The sequence below is a fragment of the Hyla sarda genome, chromosome 2 (genome assembly GCF_029499605.1).
Source record: "Hyla sarda isolate aHylSar1 chromosome 2, aHylSar1.hap1, whole genome shotgun sequence".
Lineage (NCBI taxonomy): Eukaryota > Metazoa > Chordata > Amphibia > Anura > Hylidae > Hyla > Hyla sarda.
The window spans coordinates 184,983,693-184,999,908 of NC_079190.1; the positions used below are offsets into that span (position 1 = coordinate 184,983,693).

At 39.9% G+C, this 16,216-nt stretch overlaps 1 protein-coding gene across 3 annotated transcripts in view; it reads right to left on the reverse strand.

The window, feature by feature from the left end:
* GABRA5 (gamma-aminobutyric acid type A receptor subunit alpha5) overlaps nt 1–16,216 on the reverse strand; it is a 252,490-nt gene that overhangs the window by 108,347 nt on the left and 127,927 nt on the right. For all 3 annotated transcript variants that reach the window (XM_056555897.1, XM_056555899.1, XM_056555896.1), the window contains one exon: nt 15,331–15,413. In XM_056555897.1, coding sequence (XP_056411872.1) covers nt 15,331–15,413 — 83 coding nt within the window. The remainder of the gene's footprint in view (nt 1–15,330; nt 15,414–16,216) is intronic.

Sequence of the window (16,216 nt, forward strand, 5' to 3'; positions counted from 1 at the left end):
TGGCAGTTTGAGGGCAAATTTTTTGCGCCATGATCTGAAGTTTTTATTGGTACCTTTTTGTTTTGATCTGACTTTTTTATTTCTTTTTATTCATTTTTTATGGTATAAAAAGTGACCAAAAATATGCTGTTTTGGACTTTTTTTTTGCGTGTATGCCATTGACCGTGCGGTTTAATTATTGATATACTTTTATGGTTCTGCCATTTACGTACGTGGTGATACCACATATTTTGTTTTTATTTTTATTTACACACTTTTTTTATGGGGAAAGGGAGGTGACTCTGATTTTTATTAGGGAAGGGGTTAAATCACAATTATTAACTTTTTTATTTTTACTATTTTTATACAGTGTTATAGCCTCCTCTAGTGGCTATAAAACTGCATGCACTGATCTCTGCATTGATCAGTGTTTTCTGAGCTTGATTGCTCAAGCCTGGATTTCAGGCTTGGAGCAATCAAATGCCGATCGGACAGCCGTGAACAAGGTAAGACACTTCCCACTGTCCTGTCAGCTGTTCGGCTCTGCTGAGCTAACTGGCAGTGTATTCTCCCGTTTTAGGGTATGTTCACACTACAGAGTGTGAACGGAATCTCCGCTCACCATGGACGGCTATGCAGTGCTCACGGACTTCCGCGCAAAGAATGAACATGTTCTTTCTTTGCGCGGAACAATTTCAGCAGCAAAATTGTCCGCCGCTGAAATTCTGCAGTGTAAACGGGTCTCGCGGAGACCCATTCACACTAATGTTAAGTTCACATTTCGCGGGAATTCCGTAGTGTGAACATACCCTTAGACGCAGCAATGAACTTTGATCACAGTGTCTAAAGGGTTAGACCCTGCAGATACGAAGTGTGTTCAGCTTCTGAGCGAGCTTCACAGATCGTGAGCCGGCCACAGGACGTAAATGTATGTATGTGGTCGTTAAGGGGTTAAGGACTCAGCCCATTTGGACCTTAAAGGGGTACTATGGTGGTAAATTTTTTTGACTATATGGCATCTTCTTTGTAAGTTTTGTTTTTTTGCAACATACATGTGTGATATGTTTTGGCAGCGTGTGTGTGTTTTTCTTACCTGTTTGTTGGGCAGGAAGTTCTGTAATTCAGAGTGTTTTCTTTTACTGTTGTCCACAGTTCTGAGTCTGTTGTGGACAAGATGTCACAGCTTTTTTTTTTTTCCTCTGAATTTTTCTGCATGAGAAAAATAAGCCACGCCCCTAATCTCATCCAGCTGAGTACACAGCTCCTCACCTCCCCTCCCCTCCCCCCGCTCTGTATTCTAAGGATGCAGGTCTGCACATGAGAAGGAACACAGATACGATGAATGTGTTATCTGAAGGGGAGGATGACAAGGTGCACGGGCTGGGGATGTATAGACTGCAGGGGAATAAATCTCATACTGGGAAATATCTCTATATGTGAAGGGGGGGGGCTCCTGAATGACACATGCTGGGAGTTGTAGTCCCTGTTGTGTGTGTGTATGCTAGTGTTTACAAACCAGTGTGCCTCCAGCTGTTGCAAAACTACAACTCCCAGCATGCCCTGACAGACTTTGGGTATGCTAGGAGTTGTAGATTTGCAACAGCTGGAGGCACACTGGTTGGGAAACACTGCTCTAGCCTATTCAGCATACACATCATGTTACACCAGTGTTTCCCAACCAGTGTGCCTCCAGTTGTTGCAAAACTACAACTCCTAGCATGCCCAAAGGCTGTCAGGGCATGCTGGGTGTTGTAGTTTTGCAACACCTGGAGGCACCCTGGTTGGGAAACACTGGTGTATGCCCTACAGAGGTGTGGTGAACTACAACCCCCAGGAGACTACAGAGGCAGCATGCTGGTGTTATACTGAAGACTCCTGAATGGCACATGCTGGGAGTTGTAGTCCCTTTTGTGTGTGTATTCCAGTGTATTCCAACCAAGGCTGATTATATTAGTGTGCTGTGTATAAGGTGGCTGACCCGGGAAAATAGTAGGGTGGGTAAAGGGAGGAACAAACAAACAAAAACAAAAAAGGACCCGCCCCAAACCAGCAAGGCATGTGGCATGCTGGGATTTGTAGTTTTCAGCACAGCAAGAAAGAGGAAATAGAAGCAAAGATAGGAAAACAAAGTGGGGGATAAAAAGACAACAAAGAACGGAAATAGAGTAGGCTAAACAAGAATAGAAATGAAACAAAACAGATAGGGTAAGTCAAAAACGGAAAAACACGTAGACCACCGGAGTACCCCTTTAAGGACTCAAAAAATTATAACTCTTTTATATTTCCATCCACAGACTAGTATGAGGGCTTGTTTTTGCACGGCCAGTTGTCCTTTGTAATCACTCATTTTACCATTAAATGTATAGTGCAACCAAAAAAAATACTGTTTGTGTTAGGAAATTGAAAAAAATAAATAAAACCCGCAGCTAAGCATATTTTGTAAGGTTACATTTCCACAATGTACAATTTACAGTAAAAATTATGTTTTCTTTATTCTGTGGGTCAATATGATTAAAATGATACCCATAATTACTTACTTTTCTATCATGGTACTGCTTTAACCAGATCAGCATGTTTAAAATCCCGCTATTTTGATGACCTAGAACTTTTCATTTTTCCATATAAGCGGCAGTATGAGGGCTCATTTTTTGCTCCGTGATCTGTACTTTTTATTGATACCACATTTGCATATATAAAACTTTTAATCATTTTTTTGTAATTTTTTTTTTTTTTTTCACCATACGGGATCATTAACATTATATTTTGATAGTTCGGACATTTATGCATGAGGCGATACCAAATATGTTTATACATTTTTTTACCCTTTTTTGGGGGTAAAATGGGAAAAAGAAACAATTTAAATTTGTTATTGGGGAGGGGATTGTTCACATTCTTTTACTTTTATTTTGTTACTTTTTCTTACTTTTTTTTAAATTTTTTTACAGTTTTTAAGTACCCATAGGGGACTATATATAAAAATAATTTGATTGCTAATACTGTTCAGTGCTATGCATAGGGCATAGCACTGATCAGTATTATCGGTGATCTTCTACTCTGGTCTGCTGGTATTCGTTCTGGTCGGGCGATCCGATCATCCATTTTACCGACCGCACTGCCGCAGATGCCGTGATCTGTATCTGAGGGGTTAATGGCAGATCTAAGCGTGATTGCTCACGTCCGCCATTACCGGTGGATCCCTGGCTGATGATAGCAGCCAGGACCTGCCATGCACGACCGGGGTGGTACTCGTAGTCATGTACAGGATGTAAATATACGTCTTGGTGCGCTAATTACCAATGCACCAGGACGTACATTTACGTCCTGCGTCATTAAGGGAATAATGTATAACTTGACATAAAATAAATTGACAACAATATTTTTATTTATTATATGTCAAGGTATACATTAAGATCGCAAATCACCAAATAATAATAATAATAATAACACACTAATAATATTAATAATAATGATATTAATTGTTGTTGTTATTGTTATATATTTATTATTGTTATTTATCATTATTAATAATGTGTCATTATTAATTAAATCCAAGCAGCCTCTAAATTATTGCAAGTGAAACTGCAATCTATTTCAAAAATCGAAAAATAACAATTTTAATCAGAATTATTAGTAAATATTTAATTTTATTTATTGAAAAACTAGAATTGTTTTCTTAAAAAAAAACTAATATTTTTTGGTAATCTGGGTTTGGCTAGTTCATAGTTTGTTTGCAATTTGCTGTCCAATACAATTAACCTAAAGAAACATTTTCTAAGGTTTGAGATTTGGTTTAAGTTTGTTATTGGTAAATATTTGTGATACTGATCTGTAATATGGACATATTTCAGATTAAATAGCATCAGCACCGTGTAGTGATGATCGGCAGTGCCCATATTCGAATTTGCAATATTTTGCAAATACATAGACGAATATTCATCTTATATTCGCGAATTTTGAGTATTCCTAATATTCGCATATGCAAATATTCGAGGAAGAAAATAGTGAGGGGGTGGGAACTTTACTATTGCTTGCTAGGGATGTTGTTGATAACCTCTGACAAGTGTATTTGCATAATTCTAATTGGCCCACAAGTGAAAAGAAGGAATATGTGAATATTCACATATGCGCACTTGCAGAAGAAAGTGAATATTCGTAATTTCGAATATATAGCGAATATATTCGCAATATTCGCGAATTTGCGATATTCACGATAAAAATTTGAAATGCGAATATTCGCACCCAACACTATGTTACAGTAGTGCATACAGTAAGTATAATCTAAATGTAATATTTGTGGTTTGTCATCCAAGAAGTACATTGAGCTCCATAGGACAGCCACACTGGACAGCCATGGCAATGTTTTGGTCTGTATTTATTTCAGAATTTGTAAGCCGAAACCAGGAGTGGTTCTAGAACAGAAAAAAAGGCGCAAATCTTTCCATTATTGTTTTTCTCTACGTACACTTTTAGAAGTCATGATAGAAGTGACAAATCCGTCAAATGGCGGACACCAATGGCTTCTGACGGACTTCATTGAATCATACATAATGATGCCTGTAGGATTCCATTGTGTTTTCCGTGGTTTTGAAAAGAAAAATAAAGCTGCATGTTTTGCTATTCTTCCAGCCAAATCTGATGGAACTGCCAACAGAGGCTCGGAATGGATTCTGGCAACAGTGTGAAAACAGTCTTTTATACATTGATACAACATTTTGACCACAATTCTGCTGTCTAGAAGTGGCCCGAGACAATGTAATTATGCATTGCTATTGAAAAAGGGGTCTCCCCGAAATAAGTCTAACCAGTATACCCAAGTCATACAGACCACCTATTTCAAGCACCCTTATTCACAACAGCTGGAACCCCCTAAAAATGGGGCCACTGTTCAGACATGTGCACTCAGCCACGAGGATGCCGTCCGGTAATACCACTGCTTCTCTGAAAACCGCCATTTGCCTGCATCCATTCACCGCCTCCTTTACAGCATTACTACCAACAACACGGCCGGACTCATCTCCGTTTCATATCGGAAGGATACCGGGATGTCGAGATTCATTGCACAGACTTCAATATCGAGCCGGCAGCCCAGCCGTGCCAGCCTGCAAGACGGAGCCTAGATCCAACAAGGCTACCATCCCGGGACCTCCAACACTAGCGGTGCAGAGCGCCAAACATCTTTTTCTTCTGTGGATTACTGCCAAACTATGGGCAAACAGATACTTTGAAACGTTGATCCTTTGAAACATTGATAGTGAATAAGTGGTCAAAACAAGTAATTACTATCTGAACTATTCCTAAGCAATTGAGGTGGCTGTTATACGGACAATCTCTATTCTATTCTATTTTATTTTATTTTATTAATTTATATATTTATACATGATTATATATATATATATATATATATATATATATATATGTGTGTGTGTGTGTGTGTGTGTGTGTGCATGATTATGTACATATATATGTATGTATATACTTTCTAATTCTAGTCCATAGCAAGGGCCTTGCTTGGACTACCTATAATAGTGTACTGTATTTTATTGACTCTATTAAATTAATAAATACCATTTGCTCATACAACTAGTGTGTTTTATAGATTTCAAACATATATCTATATATATATATCTATATATATACATATATATATATATATATATATATATATATATATATAAATACAAAATAGGATGCAGCACACTACGGATGTAATCAAAGTTGATGGTTTATTCCATAACGTGCAAAGTCCTTTGCACGTTATGGAATAAACCATCAACTTTGATTACACCCGTGGTGTGCTGCATCCTATTTTGTATTTCTGGATTAAGGAACCGGTGGACCCAGGCTCCAAGCATGCGAGCACCCCGTATCTATTATCAGACAATACTGCTTGATGTGCTGCTTGTATTTTGATTATATATATATATATATATATATATATATATATATATATATATATATGTATATATATCTTGAGGTCTGTAGCCTATATTTTATTATTTAGAAGTGGCCCTAGGCCTAGACAAACTGAGAAAAAATTGCTTTATTTCTATTGTATTGACTAGAATGGTGAATCTGAATAGGAAACACTGACAAAATAACTGTCAACCTTACTTACATTATTCTGTTTGCTGACTAATATTTTAGAGGAGTGCCCCATTTTAGCTTAAGAAACGTTTATCTAGTTTGCTCTAATCTGTTAGATATTATGCCTGACAGCAAAATATAGAAAAATCACTTAATGCTTCTAAAGGCAACCAAAAGAAATCGAAAAAAATAACTATAAACCAATTGGAGACATTGATATCAAAAAGCTTTTAACAAAGTATATGGTTCAATATACTACATAACATTTATGGAATTTTCTGTGTAAGCTAACATAGTATAAAGTAAACTAGAAGACTGCAGTTAACAATTGTGTATAGTCATTGCCCTCATGAATGTCCATTGCCTTGATTTGTATACAGTGGTCCCTCAACATACGATGGTAATTTGTTCCAAACGACCCATCGTTTGTCGAATCCATCGTATGTTGAGGGATCCGTGCAATGTAAAGTATAGGAAGCTGTACTCACCTGTCCCCGCTGCTCCGCACCAGGTCCTCACCGCTCCCGCTGCTGTTCCAGGGGCTCCCGATGCTGTCCCGCTGCTCCGGTGTCTTCTTCGCGATCCTCCGGTGTCTTGCGCATCTTCTGCAGGGTCCGGGCCTCGCTTTCAGGTGACGTTATTACGCTGCTGCGCCGGCGCGGCGTGCATAGTGACGTAATAACGACGCCGGAAAGCAAGGCCCGGACCCTGGAGAAGATGCGCAAGACACCGGAGAATCGCGAAGTGGACCCGGAGCAGTGGGAATAGGTAAGCGAACCTGCCAGGGATGCTTAAACTGCTATCCGACAGCAGCTTAAGCATTTTGCGCTGTCGGATAGCAGTTTATGCGATGGCCCCGACATATAAAAGCATCGTATGTCGATGCTGACATCGACATGCGATGGCCTCTGAGAGGCCATCGTATGTCGATTTTATCATATGTCGGGGTCATCGTAGGTCGGGGGGTTACTGTATTACTACAATGTGCAAGTATCACAAAATACTGCAAAATCTGCTGTATTAGATTTTTTAATACATAACTTTTGATCGGCAACACAGCTCAATTGTTGGAATCTTCTCAGGTGCCAAATTCCAGTAGATGCCTCCTTTTCACCACCAATGTTCAGACATATATCACAGATGTATTAGCTGTGTTTCAATTTTACGTTCATTCAACCCTATAGTTCATATAGGAATGTTTCAGGCTAGGCCCTTCTTCAGCCTTAACCCGTCCCGGACACAGAGCATACAGGTATCGGGCAGTGAACGGAACGGAATGCCTGCTGAAATCGTGCCAACTCCTGGGGGGGGGGGGGGGGTCTGAATCGCCTATTCAGACCGGCGATTTGCGGGTATTCCAGGTCATATGGGTCTCCGGTGGCCCGGAAAATTAGGGTGATCGGTGCTGTCAGAGACAGCAACGATCACCCTAAAGGGATAGGAGTGAGGTGGCAGGGGTGCCACCACTCCTATCCCTGCTAATGGTCGGTCAGAAGCGACCGACCAATAGCAGATCGGGGCAGGGGTGTTAGAGTTTGGTTCCCCCGCTCTGCCCACCCACAGTAGTCTGGGCAGAGTGGGTGGCGGGTGGCGATCGGTGGCGGGTGGCGATCCTCCTGGTAATGTAATCCTGCCGGTGAGTAGTTGCCTAGCAACATCTGGAGGCGTACAGTTTGGAAACCACTATACAGTGGTCTCTAAACTGTAGCCCTCCAGATCTTGCAAAACTACAACTCCCAGCATGCCCAGACATGTTTGTTGCTTGGGCATGCTGGTATTTGTAGTTTTGCAAGATTTGGAGGGCTACAGTTTGGAGATCGCTGTGCAGTTGTTTCTAAACTGTGGCACTCCAGATCTTGCAAAACTACAATTCCCAGCATGCCCACACAGCAGTTTGCTGTCTGGGCATGCTAGGATTTGTAGTTTTGCAACATCAGGAGGGCTACAGTTTGGAGATCACTGTGCGGTGGTCTCTAAACTGTGGTCCTCCAAATGTCGCATAACTACAACTCCCAGAATGCATGAACAGCAAATGGCTGTCTGGGCATGCTGGGAGTTGTAGTTGCATGCCTCCAGACTGTTGCATAACTACAACTCCCAGCATGTATATGCTGGGAGTTGTAGCTTTGCAACAACTGGAGGCACACTGGTTGAAAAATACTGAGAACCTAACTCACGGTTTTCCAACTAGTGTGCCTCCATCTGTTGCAAAAGTACAACTCCCAGCATGTACGGTCTGTCAGTGCATGCTGGAAGTTGTAGTTTTGAACAGCTGGAGGTTCCAAACCCCACCCCCCCAAAAAAAAAATGTGAATGTACAGGGTACATTCCCACGGGAGGGGGTCTACATTGAGTTACCTGATTCAAGTTTGGGAAATTTTCCGCCACATTTCAAACTCTTAGGGGAAAACTCACCGTAAACCCCTGCCCGTGTGAATGTACCCCCCCCCCAATAAAAATGAAAAACGTCTCATACAGCAGTGTTTCCAAAACGGAGCCTCCAGCTGTTGCAAAACAACAACTCCCAGCATTGCTGGACAGCCACTAACTATTCAGGCATGCTGGAAGTTTAGCAACAGCTGGAGGCACCCTGTTTGGTAATCACTGGCCTAGAACATTTTTGGTAGTGGAGGCAATTGTAATGCCTGTGTTCGCCCTTATTCAAATCCCTAATTTAGGCCTCAAATGCTCATGGCACTCTCTCACTTCAGAGCCCTGTCGTATTTCAAGGGACACATATGGGGTATTTCCGTATTCGGTAAAAATTGCGTTACAAATTTTGGGGGTCTTTTTCTCTTTTTACCCCTTATGAAAAGTTGAGGTCTACACCAGCCTGTTAGTGTAAAAAAAATTAATTTTTTACACTAACATGCTGGTGGAGGTAAATGGAAAGAAATACCCCAAAATTTGTAAAGCAATTTCTCCTGAGTACGGAAATACCCCATATGTGGACGTTAACCCCGTTTCAAAACGATGCAGCAGCACGGGAAGGTTATGAAGCGAGTTCAGGAGCTGAGCTCGCATCATTCCCACAGAGTCACGGCTGCTATCAGCAGCCAGAACCCGTGGCTACTGCCGGACATCGCAGTTCAGGCAAATGTCCGGCATTAACTCTTTAGACGCTGTGATCAAAATTGATCGCCGCGTCTAAAGTGAAAGATTCCCGACAGATCAGTCGGGCTAAAATCGCAATGTCCCGATCAGCTAGGACGCAGCAGAAGGGTGCCCTACCTGCCTCATGTGCATCAGATCGGCGATTGATTGCTGCAAGCCTGAAATCCAGGCTTGAGCAATCAACCGCTGATAACACTGATCAATGCATTGCAATGCAATGGCATTGATCAGTGTACTGAATCAATGTACTGCATGTTATAGTCCCCTATGACACTGGGGGAAAAAAGTGAAAGAAAAAAATTAATAAAGATGATTTAACCCCTTCCCTAATAAAAGTTTGAATCACCCCTCTTTTCCCATAAAAAAAAAACTGTGTAAATAAAAATAAACATATGTGGTATCGCCGCATGCGTAAATGTCTGAACTATAAAAATATATATTTTAATTTAACCGCACGATCAATGGCGTACATGCAAAAAAAGTCCAAAATAGCATATTTTGGTCACTTTTTATATCATAAAAAAATGAATAAAAAGCGATCAAAAAGTCCGGTCAAAGCAAAAATAGTACCGATAAAAAAATTTGCCCTCATACCGCCCCGTACGTGGAAAAATAAAAAAGTTATAGGGGTCAGAAGAGGACAATTTTTAACATATAAATTTTCCTGCATGCAGTTATGATTTTCAGAATTAACACAAAATCAAACCTATATAAGTAGGGTATAATTTTAATCATATGGGACTACAAAATAAAGATAAGGTGTCATTTTTACCGAAAAATTTACTGCATAGAAACGGAAGCCCCCAAAAGTTACAAAATGGTGTTTTTTCTTCCATTTTGTCACAAAAAGATTTTTCTCCCCGTTTCGCTGTAGATTTTTTGGGTAAAATGAATGATGTCATTACAAAGTAGAATTGGTGGCGCAAAAAATAAGCCGTCATATGGATTTTTAGGTGCAAAATTGTAAGGGTTATGATTTTTAAAAGCTTAGGAGGAAAAAACGAAAGTGCAAAAATGGAAAAACACTATGTCCTTAAGGGGAAAAGTGCTCTGCGGGTGCACTACAGGGCTCAGGAGTGAGAGTGCACCATGTACACTTGAGGCCTAAACTGGTGATTTGCACAGGGGTGGCTGATTTTACAGCGGTTCTGACAAACACAAAAAAATAAATGACCACATTTTAGAAACTACACCCCTCATGGAACGTAACAAGGGGTATAGTGATCCTTAACACCCCACAGGTGTTTGACGTATTTTCTTTAAAGTTAGACGGGAAAATGAAAAAAAAAAAAGTTTTTCACTAAAATGCTGGTATTACCCTAAATTTTTCATTTTCACAAGGAAAAATAGGAAAAAAGCCCTCCAAAATTTGTAACCCCATTTCTTCTGATTATGGAAATACCCCATATGTGGATGTAAAGTGCTCTGCAGGTGCACTACAATGCTCAGAAGAGAAGGAACGCCATTGGGCTTTTGGAGAGAGAATGTGTCTGGAATTGAAGGCCATGTGCATTTACAAAGCCCCCATGGTGCCACATGTGACCCCATTTTGGAAACTACACCTCACCTTTTTTTTTGCTGTTCTGGCACCATGAAGGCTTCCTTAATGTGACATGCCCCCTCCCCCAAAAAAACATTTCAGCAAAATTCACTCTCCAAAATCCCATTGTCGCTCCTTCCCTTCTGAGCCCTCTAGTGCACCCACAGAGCACTTTACATCCACATATGAGGTATTTCCTTACTTGAGAGAAATTAGGTTACAAATTTTGGTGGGCTTTTTTTTAAATTTTATCCTTTGTAAAAATGAAGGGAAAAAAATTGGTCTACAAGAAGATGTTAGTATAAAAAATGATTTTTTTTCATTTTCTAAGGGTTAACAAACTTTCTGAATGTCATTTTGAATACTTAGAGGAGTGCAGTTTTTATAATGGTGTCATTTATGGGGTATTTCTAATATGAAGGCCCCTCAAATCCACTTCAAACTTAACTGGTCCCTGAAAAATTCTGATTTTGAAAAGTTTGTGAAATATTGGAAAATTGCTGCTAAACTTTGAAGCCCTCTAATGTCTTCAAAAAAGTAAAAACATGTCAACTTTATAAGGGAGAAAGTTCAACCAGCTCACCCGGGCAGCCAGAGCACGGATCCAGGTGCTGGACAACACCGGAACAAATGGAAAGCAAGGAGTAGTATCCAGCTCTTTATGCAAATAAAACTTCTTCATTCAACAGATATAGTCAGGAATAGAAGGGTTACGCGTTCAGGCGCCAAGCGCACTTAGTCATGCGAACATGAGTAAGAGCACTTGGCACTTGAAATGTGGAACCCTTCTATTCCTAACTATGTTTGTTGAATAAAGAAGCTTTATTTGCATCAAGAGCTGGATACTACTCCTTGCTTTCCATGTCAACTTTATGATACAAACATAAAGTAGACATATTGTATATGAGAATCAATATATAATTTATGTCTGCCCATGGTTTTGTTGTGATATGTTTTTACAGTACTGGTTTATTTTTTGCAGGCCTGCTTTAACTGCTTTAACTTCTCCACCTCTGTGTCCCCTCTCCTCCCTCCTATAATTTATTTGGAATGTCTATTTTGCTCACAAGCAGAAAGTTTCAATGTTAGAAAAATGCTAAATGTTAAAATTTTTCATGAAATTTTGGAATTTTTCACCAAGAAATTATGCAAGTATCAATGAAAAGTTACCTCTATGTTAAAGTAGAATATGTCACGAAAAAAACTATCTCAGAATCAAATTCATAAGTAAAGCATCCCAGAGTTATTAATGCTTAAAGTGACAGTGGTCAGATGTGCAAAACATGCTCTGGTCCTTAAAGGGGTATTCCAGGAAAACTGGCTCCAGAAAGTTAAACAGATTTGTAAATTATAGTCCAGTCTCAAAGAAAAAACGGAGACGGCAATAGTACTCCAATCTTCCAATGTGGTATGAGTGTAGCAGTTAATTATCGAACAGGTGAATATATTCCATCTAACCTGAATATGTGGATCGGAGGGAGCTATGCTGTCTGGTGGTGCTCTACATATGTGTAAATACTGTTAATAACTGTAGCAAACATAGAAGAAAAGGAGGATACGGAGCACTCACACTACGACTCTCTTGCGGGGGCTGGCGGCTGATAGATCATCTCAGTCCCAGTCAGTGTAACGAGGGGAGCCTCCCCTCGTTGTAAATGACTTCTATTAAAAAATCTTAATCCTTCCAATAATTATCAGCTGCTGAAGTTGAGTTGTTCTTTTCTGTCTGGCAACAGTGCTCTCTGCTGACATCTCTGCTTGTCTCAGGAACTGCAGAGTAGAAGAGGTTTGCTATGGGGATTTGCTTCTACTCGGGATGGTTCCCGAGACAGGTGTCATCAGAGAGCACTTAGAAAAGAACAACAGTACTGAAATGATTATAATTTTTTAATAGAAGTAATTTACAAACCTGTTTAACTTTCTGGAGCCAGTTGAAATATAACAAAAAGTTTGTTTCCTGGATAAACCCCTTAGGGTCATAATGGGCTTGGTCCTTAATGGGTTAAAATTACTTGATAGACACATCAGGTTGAGGATCAAATGTGCATGAAGCATCAATAGCACTAAAGTACACAATTGGTATGCATTTAGTACTAATACATAAATGCATAGTACAATTAGTCTTATCACCCCACAAATGTATGCAAATGTATGCACTAAATGTATGCACAATGTATGCACTAAAATGCATTAAAAAGAGAACAAAAATACCAGAACAACATAGTAACATAATAAAGTTGAGTAACCAGTCAATAGGGCATAAGAGGGCTGCTCATATATTTTGTAAGTACACAGGAGAAAAGTAAAGTACAGTAGTTGATAAAACAGTAATCACTTAAAGGGGTTATCCAGCTGGATCGGATTTTTTTCCAGCAAATAACAGGGTTTAATAAAGCAAACTTTTACTTTCCCTATTGCGCTCCAGCAGTGCCTCAGGTGACCTGTTCCAATGACCTGGCTGCGCTCCTCTTCCTGTCAGAAATCATGATGTCTAGACCCGAAATGATTTCAGGGCCCAGAGTGTCACACTGCCCCTAAGCCAATCACTGGCCGAAGGGGATGAAGGAGAGTGTGACACTCTGGGTCCTGGAGTCACTCCAGGCCCAGACGTCATGATTTCTGACAGGAAGAGGAGCGCAGCCAGGTCATTGGAACAGGTCACCAGAGGCACTGCTGGAGCGCAGGAGGTAAGTAAAAGTTAGTTTTTTTTTAGACACTGTTATGTGCCTTAGTCCTGAAAAAAAAAACATCCAGCTGGATAACCCCTTTAATGGCATTTCTGTACTGCTGATTATAAACAATGAAATCAGCTCTTTGTTACCATTTAAAGGTAGAGCATCATGTATGATCTACAGCTGTAGGTGACACATAGTGGGTGTCTGGATACTTGTTCTCTAAATTATGGTGCTCCCTTTGACAATGTTATTTGTCATAATGCTCTTTCTGTGTATTTCTATACTTTATGGTGTTACCATATCTTATGTCCTTAATTTATGTTAGTTAGTAACCCTTTGTGACGAAATATGATACACTATGAGAATGGGAATACTTTCTCCATTACTGATTTCATACCACATGATGATGTGCAGGACATCCTTTTCACAGCTACCAGATGTGCGCCACATAAGACATGTATACTTACCTTGGTATGTTTGTTATATACAGGTATTTCTTACATATAACTCTCCTTCTCAGGTGTTTACTGTTACCATTTACTAAAATATACTTTTCTCCTGTATACCACTGCCATTTATAAGCCATCCTCTCATGCCCTATTATTAAAGGGGTACTCCACTGGCCAGCATTTGGAATATTTGGTTCTGAACGCTGTGTGTGTGCGCTGCGGGGATCGGCTACGCCCACTGGAGACATCGCTCCATGCCCCCTCAATGCAAGTCTATGGGAGGGGTCATGATGACACCACGCCCCCTCCCATAGACTTTCTGACTCCCGCAGCATGCACATAGAGTTCAGAGCTAAATGGTCTGAAAGCTGGCTAGTGGAGGACCCCTTTAACTGGTTTTCTTTGCCCTAAGACAATTTGTGGATCCCATGGAATAGAGATTTATGGTACTACTGATCTATACATATAAACACTTCAAGGGTGTTTACATGTTGTATCCCACTCTGATTGTAACCTATTTTATACCCTAAGGAAGTCAGCCCTTTGGTGTTACCTTTTTGGAGTTACCTTTTTGGTGCCATTTCAAAGTTGCCCTCTTTTGGATTGCATTTTTATATGAGGACAGAAAAATTGCATGTCACTCAGACACACAGCATTGCAGCATTTTTTCTTGTCAATTCACACACTACTATAGGTTTAGTTTTAAGGCACACTCATAATTCCCAGTTGATTTCTATTGATCACTTTGTGATTTCATCACATGGTTCTCAATGTAAAGAAGAAATGCCATTTAGTTAAAGGGAATCTGTCATCAGTTTCACCTGCACTAACCTGTTGGCACAGTCGAATAGTGCAGCTGACACTTATGATGATAACATACTTACTTTTCCCCAATCTGTGGTCCCGTTCATCCGTTATCTTCCTCAAGCGGCAGCCTTGGTGCACAGGTAAAGCTTCAGGAGCATGTGACATCACTGCGGCTGCTTCTCCACTTGGCCTGGCTGCAAGTAGGCTTGGGGAAGCAGAAACGGTGATGTATGTGCACTCCTGAAGCACCACCTGTGCACCAAGCCTGCCACTCGAACGAGGAACATAATGGACAAACAGGATCACTGATCAGGGAAAGGTAAGTATTGTTATCATTGGTGTCACTCACACTACACGCCTGTACTAATAAGTTAGTGCAGGGGACACTGAAGACAGTTTCCTTTTAATGAAAATTCTGCCACACACACTTTTGTTTCTTTTTCCCTCTGGGGTCAACTTATTTTGAGGAGAACTCTAGTAATAATTGTCCAAGGCTGACAACTCCATTAAGTCTTAGACGTTATAAAAAAATATTGTTTGCGCAATAAAATTCTAAAGATGTAATGAATTGTCTCTATAAAACTCCCCTTCTTGTCTTCTTGCCCAAACAAGAAAATAAAGAACACAAGCCAATAAAGAAACTTAGGAAATATGTTAGGTAAGAAAGATAAATTGAACTTACAGCTTCCAAATTTTAGAGGGCATGCATGAGCATCCATTGGGAAGTCTTCTAGCTGCATGGGACATTCCGCTGAAATTGTCAATCTGCCCAAATCATTCGGGATAAAAGAAAAAAATGAAATTACATAAAATCCTGCCGGCGGGCATCCTATCATTATGCATTTGCTTACATTTGACAGTAGTAGCGGTGGTATGTGAAACCTGAGGACTGGCTAAACTGCGATAGTGTATCATTCTCCTGCACAAAATTTTAGGTATTTATACAGACAGAAAAAAGCGGATGTGGCAGATTTTACCTGTTAAATCCCACTGCTGTCAAATTGCATTAACATGAGATATTTCTATCTGTCTATCTCTTCATGTAAAGTACAGCCTTTCTTCCCATGGCACAATTTCTCAAAGGAGAGCTCTCTTATCATTGAGCCAAATGTCTCACTGCTAGCATATTTATATGCTGAGCAAGGAAATTTATTTCTCCTGACTTTCCCTTAAAACAGTGGGGACCTGCAATTTTCCTACAGGAGCACCACAGGCAAAATAGCTGGGCCAAATATATTTCTAATGTAGACTTCAATTTGTATAGCACTAATGGGAAAGTGTTCGGCAATCAAGGTTGCTATAGATTTTTTTTCCACACAGGTTGAAAGGCATTTAAATTTTATTTGATTCTTTAATGTGAACTTCAAACGTATTTAAGACATTTGTAACATAACCCTAAGACAGATACTGTTCTATGCCATGCATCATAGAAGAAATTGTTTTGTACAAGGCGGAATGCTTTTAAAAACAATTCATTTGTTACTATACATAATTGAAAAACGTATAATTATACATGATAAGTTTTAAAAATCAAATATAATTGCAGCAATATAAAAATTATAGTTGTT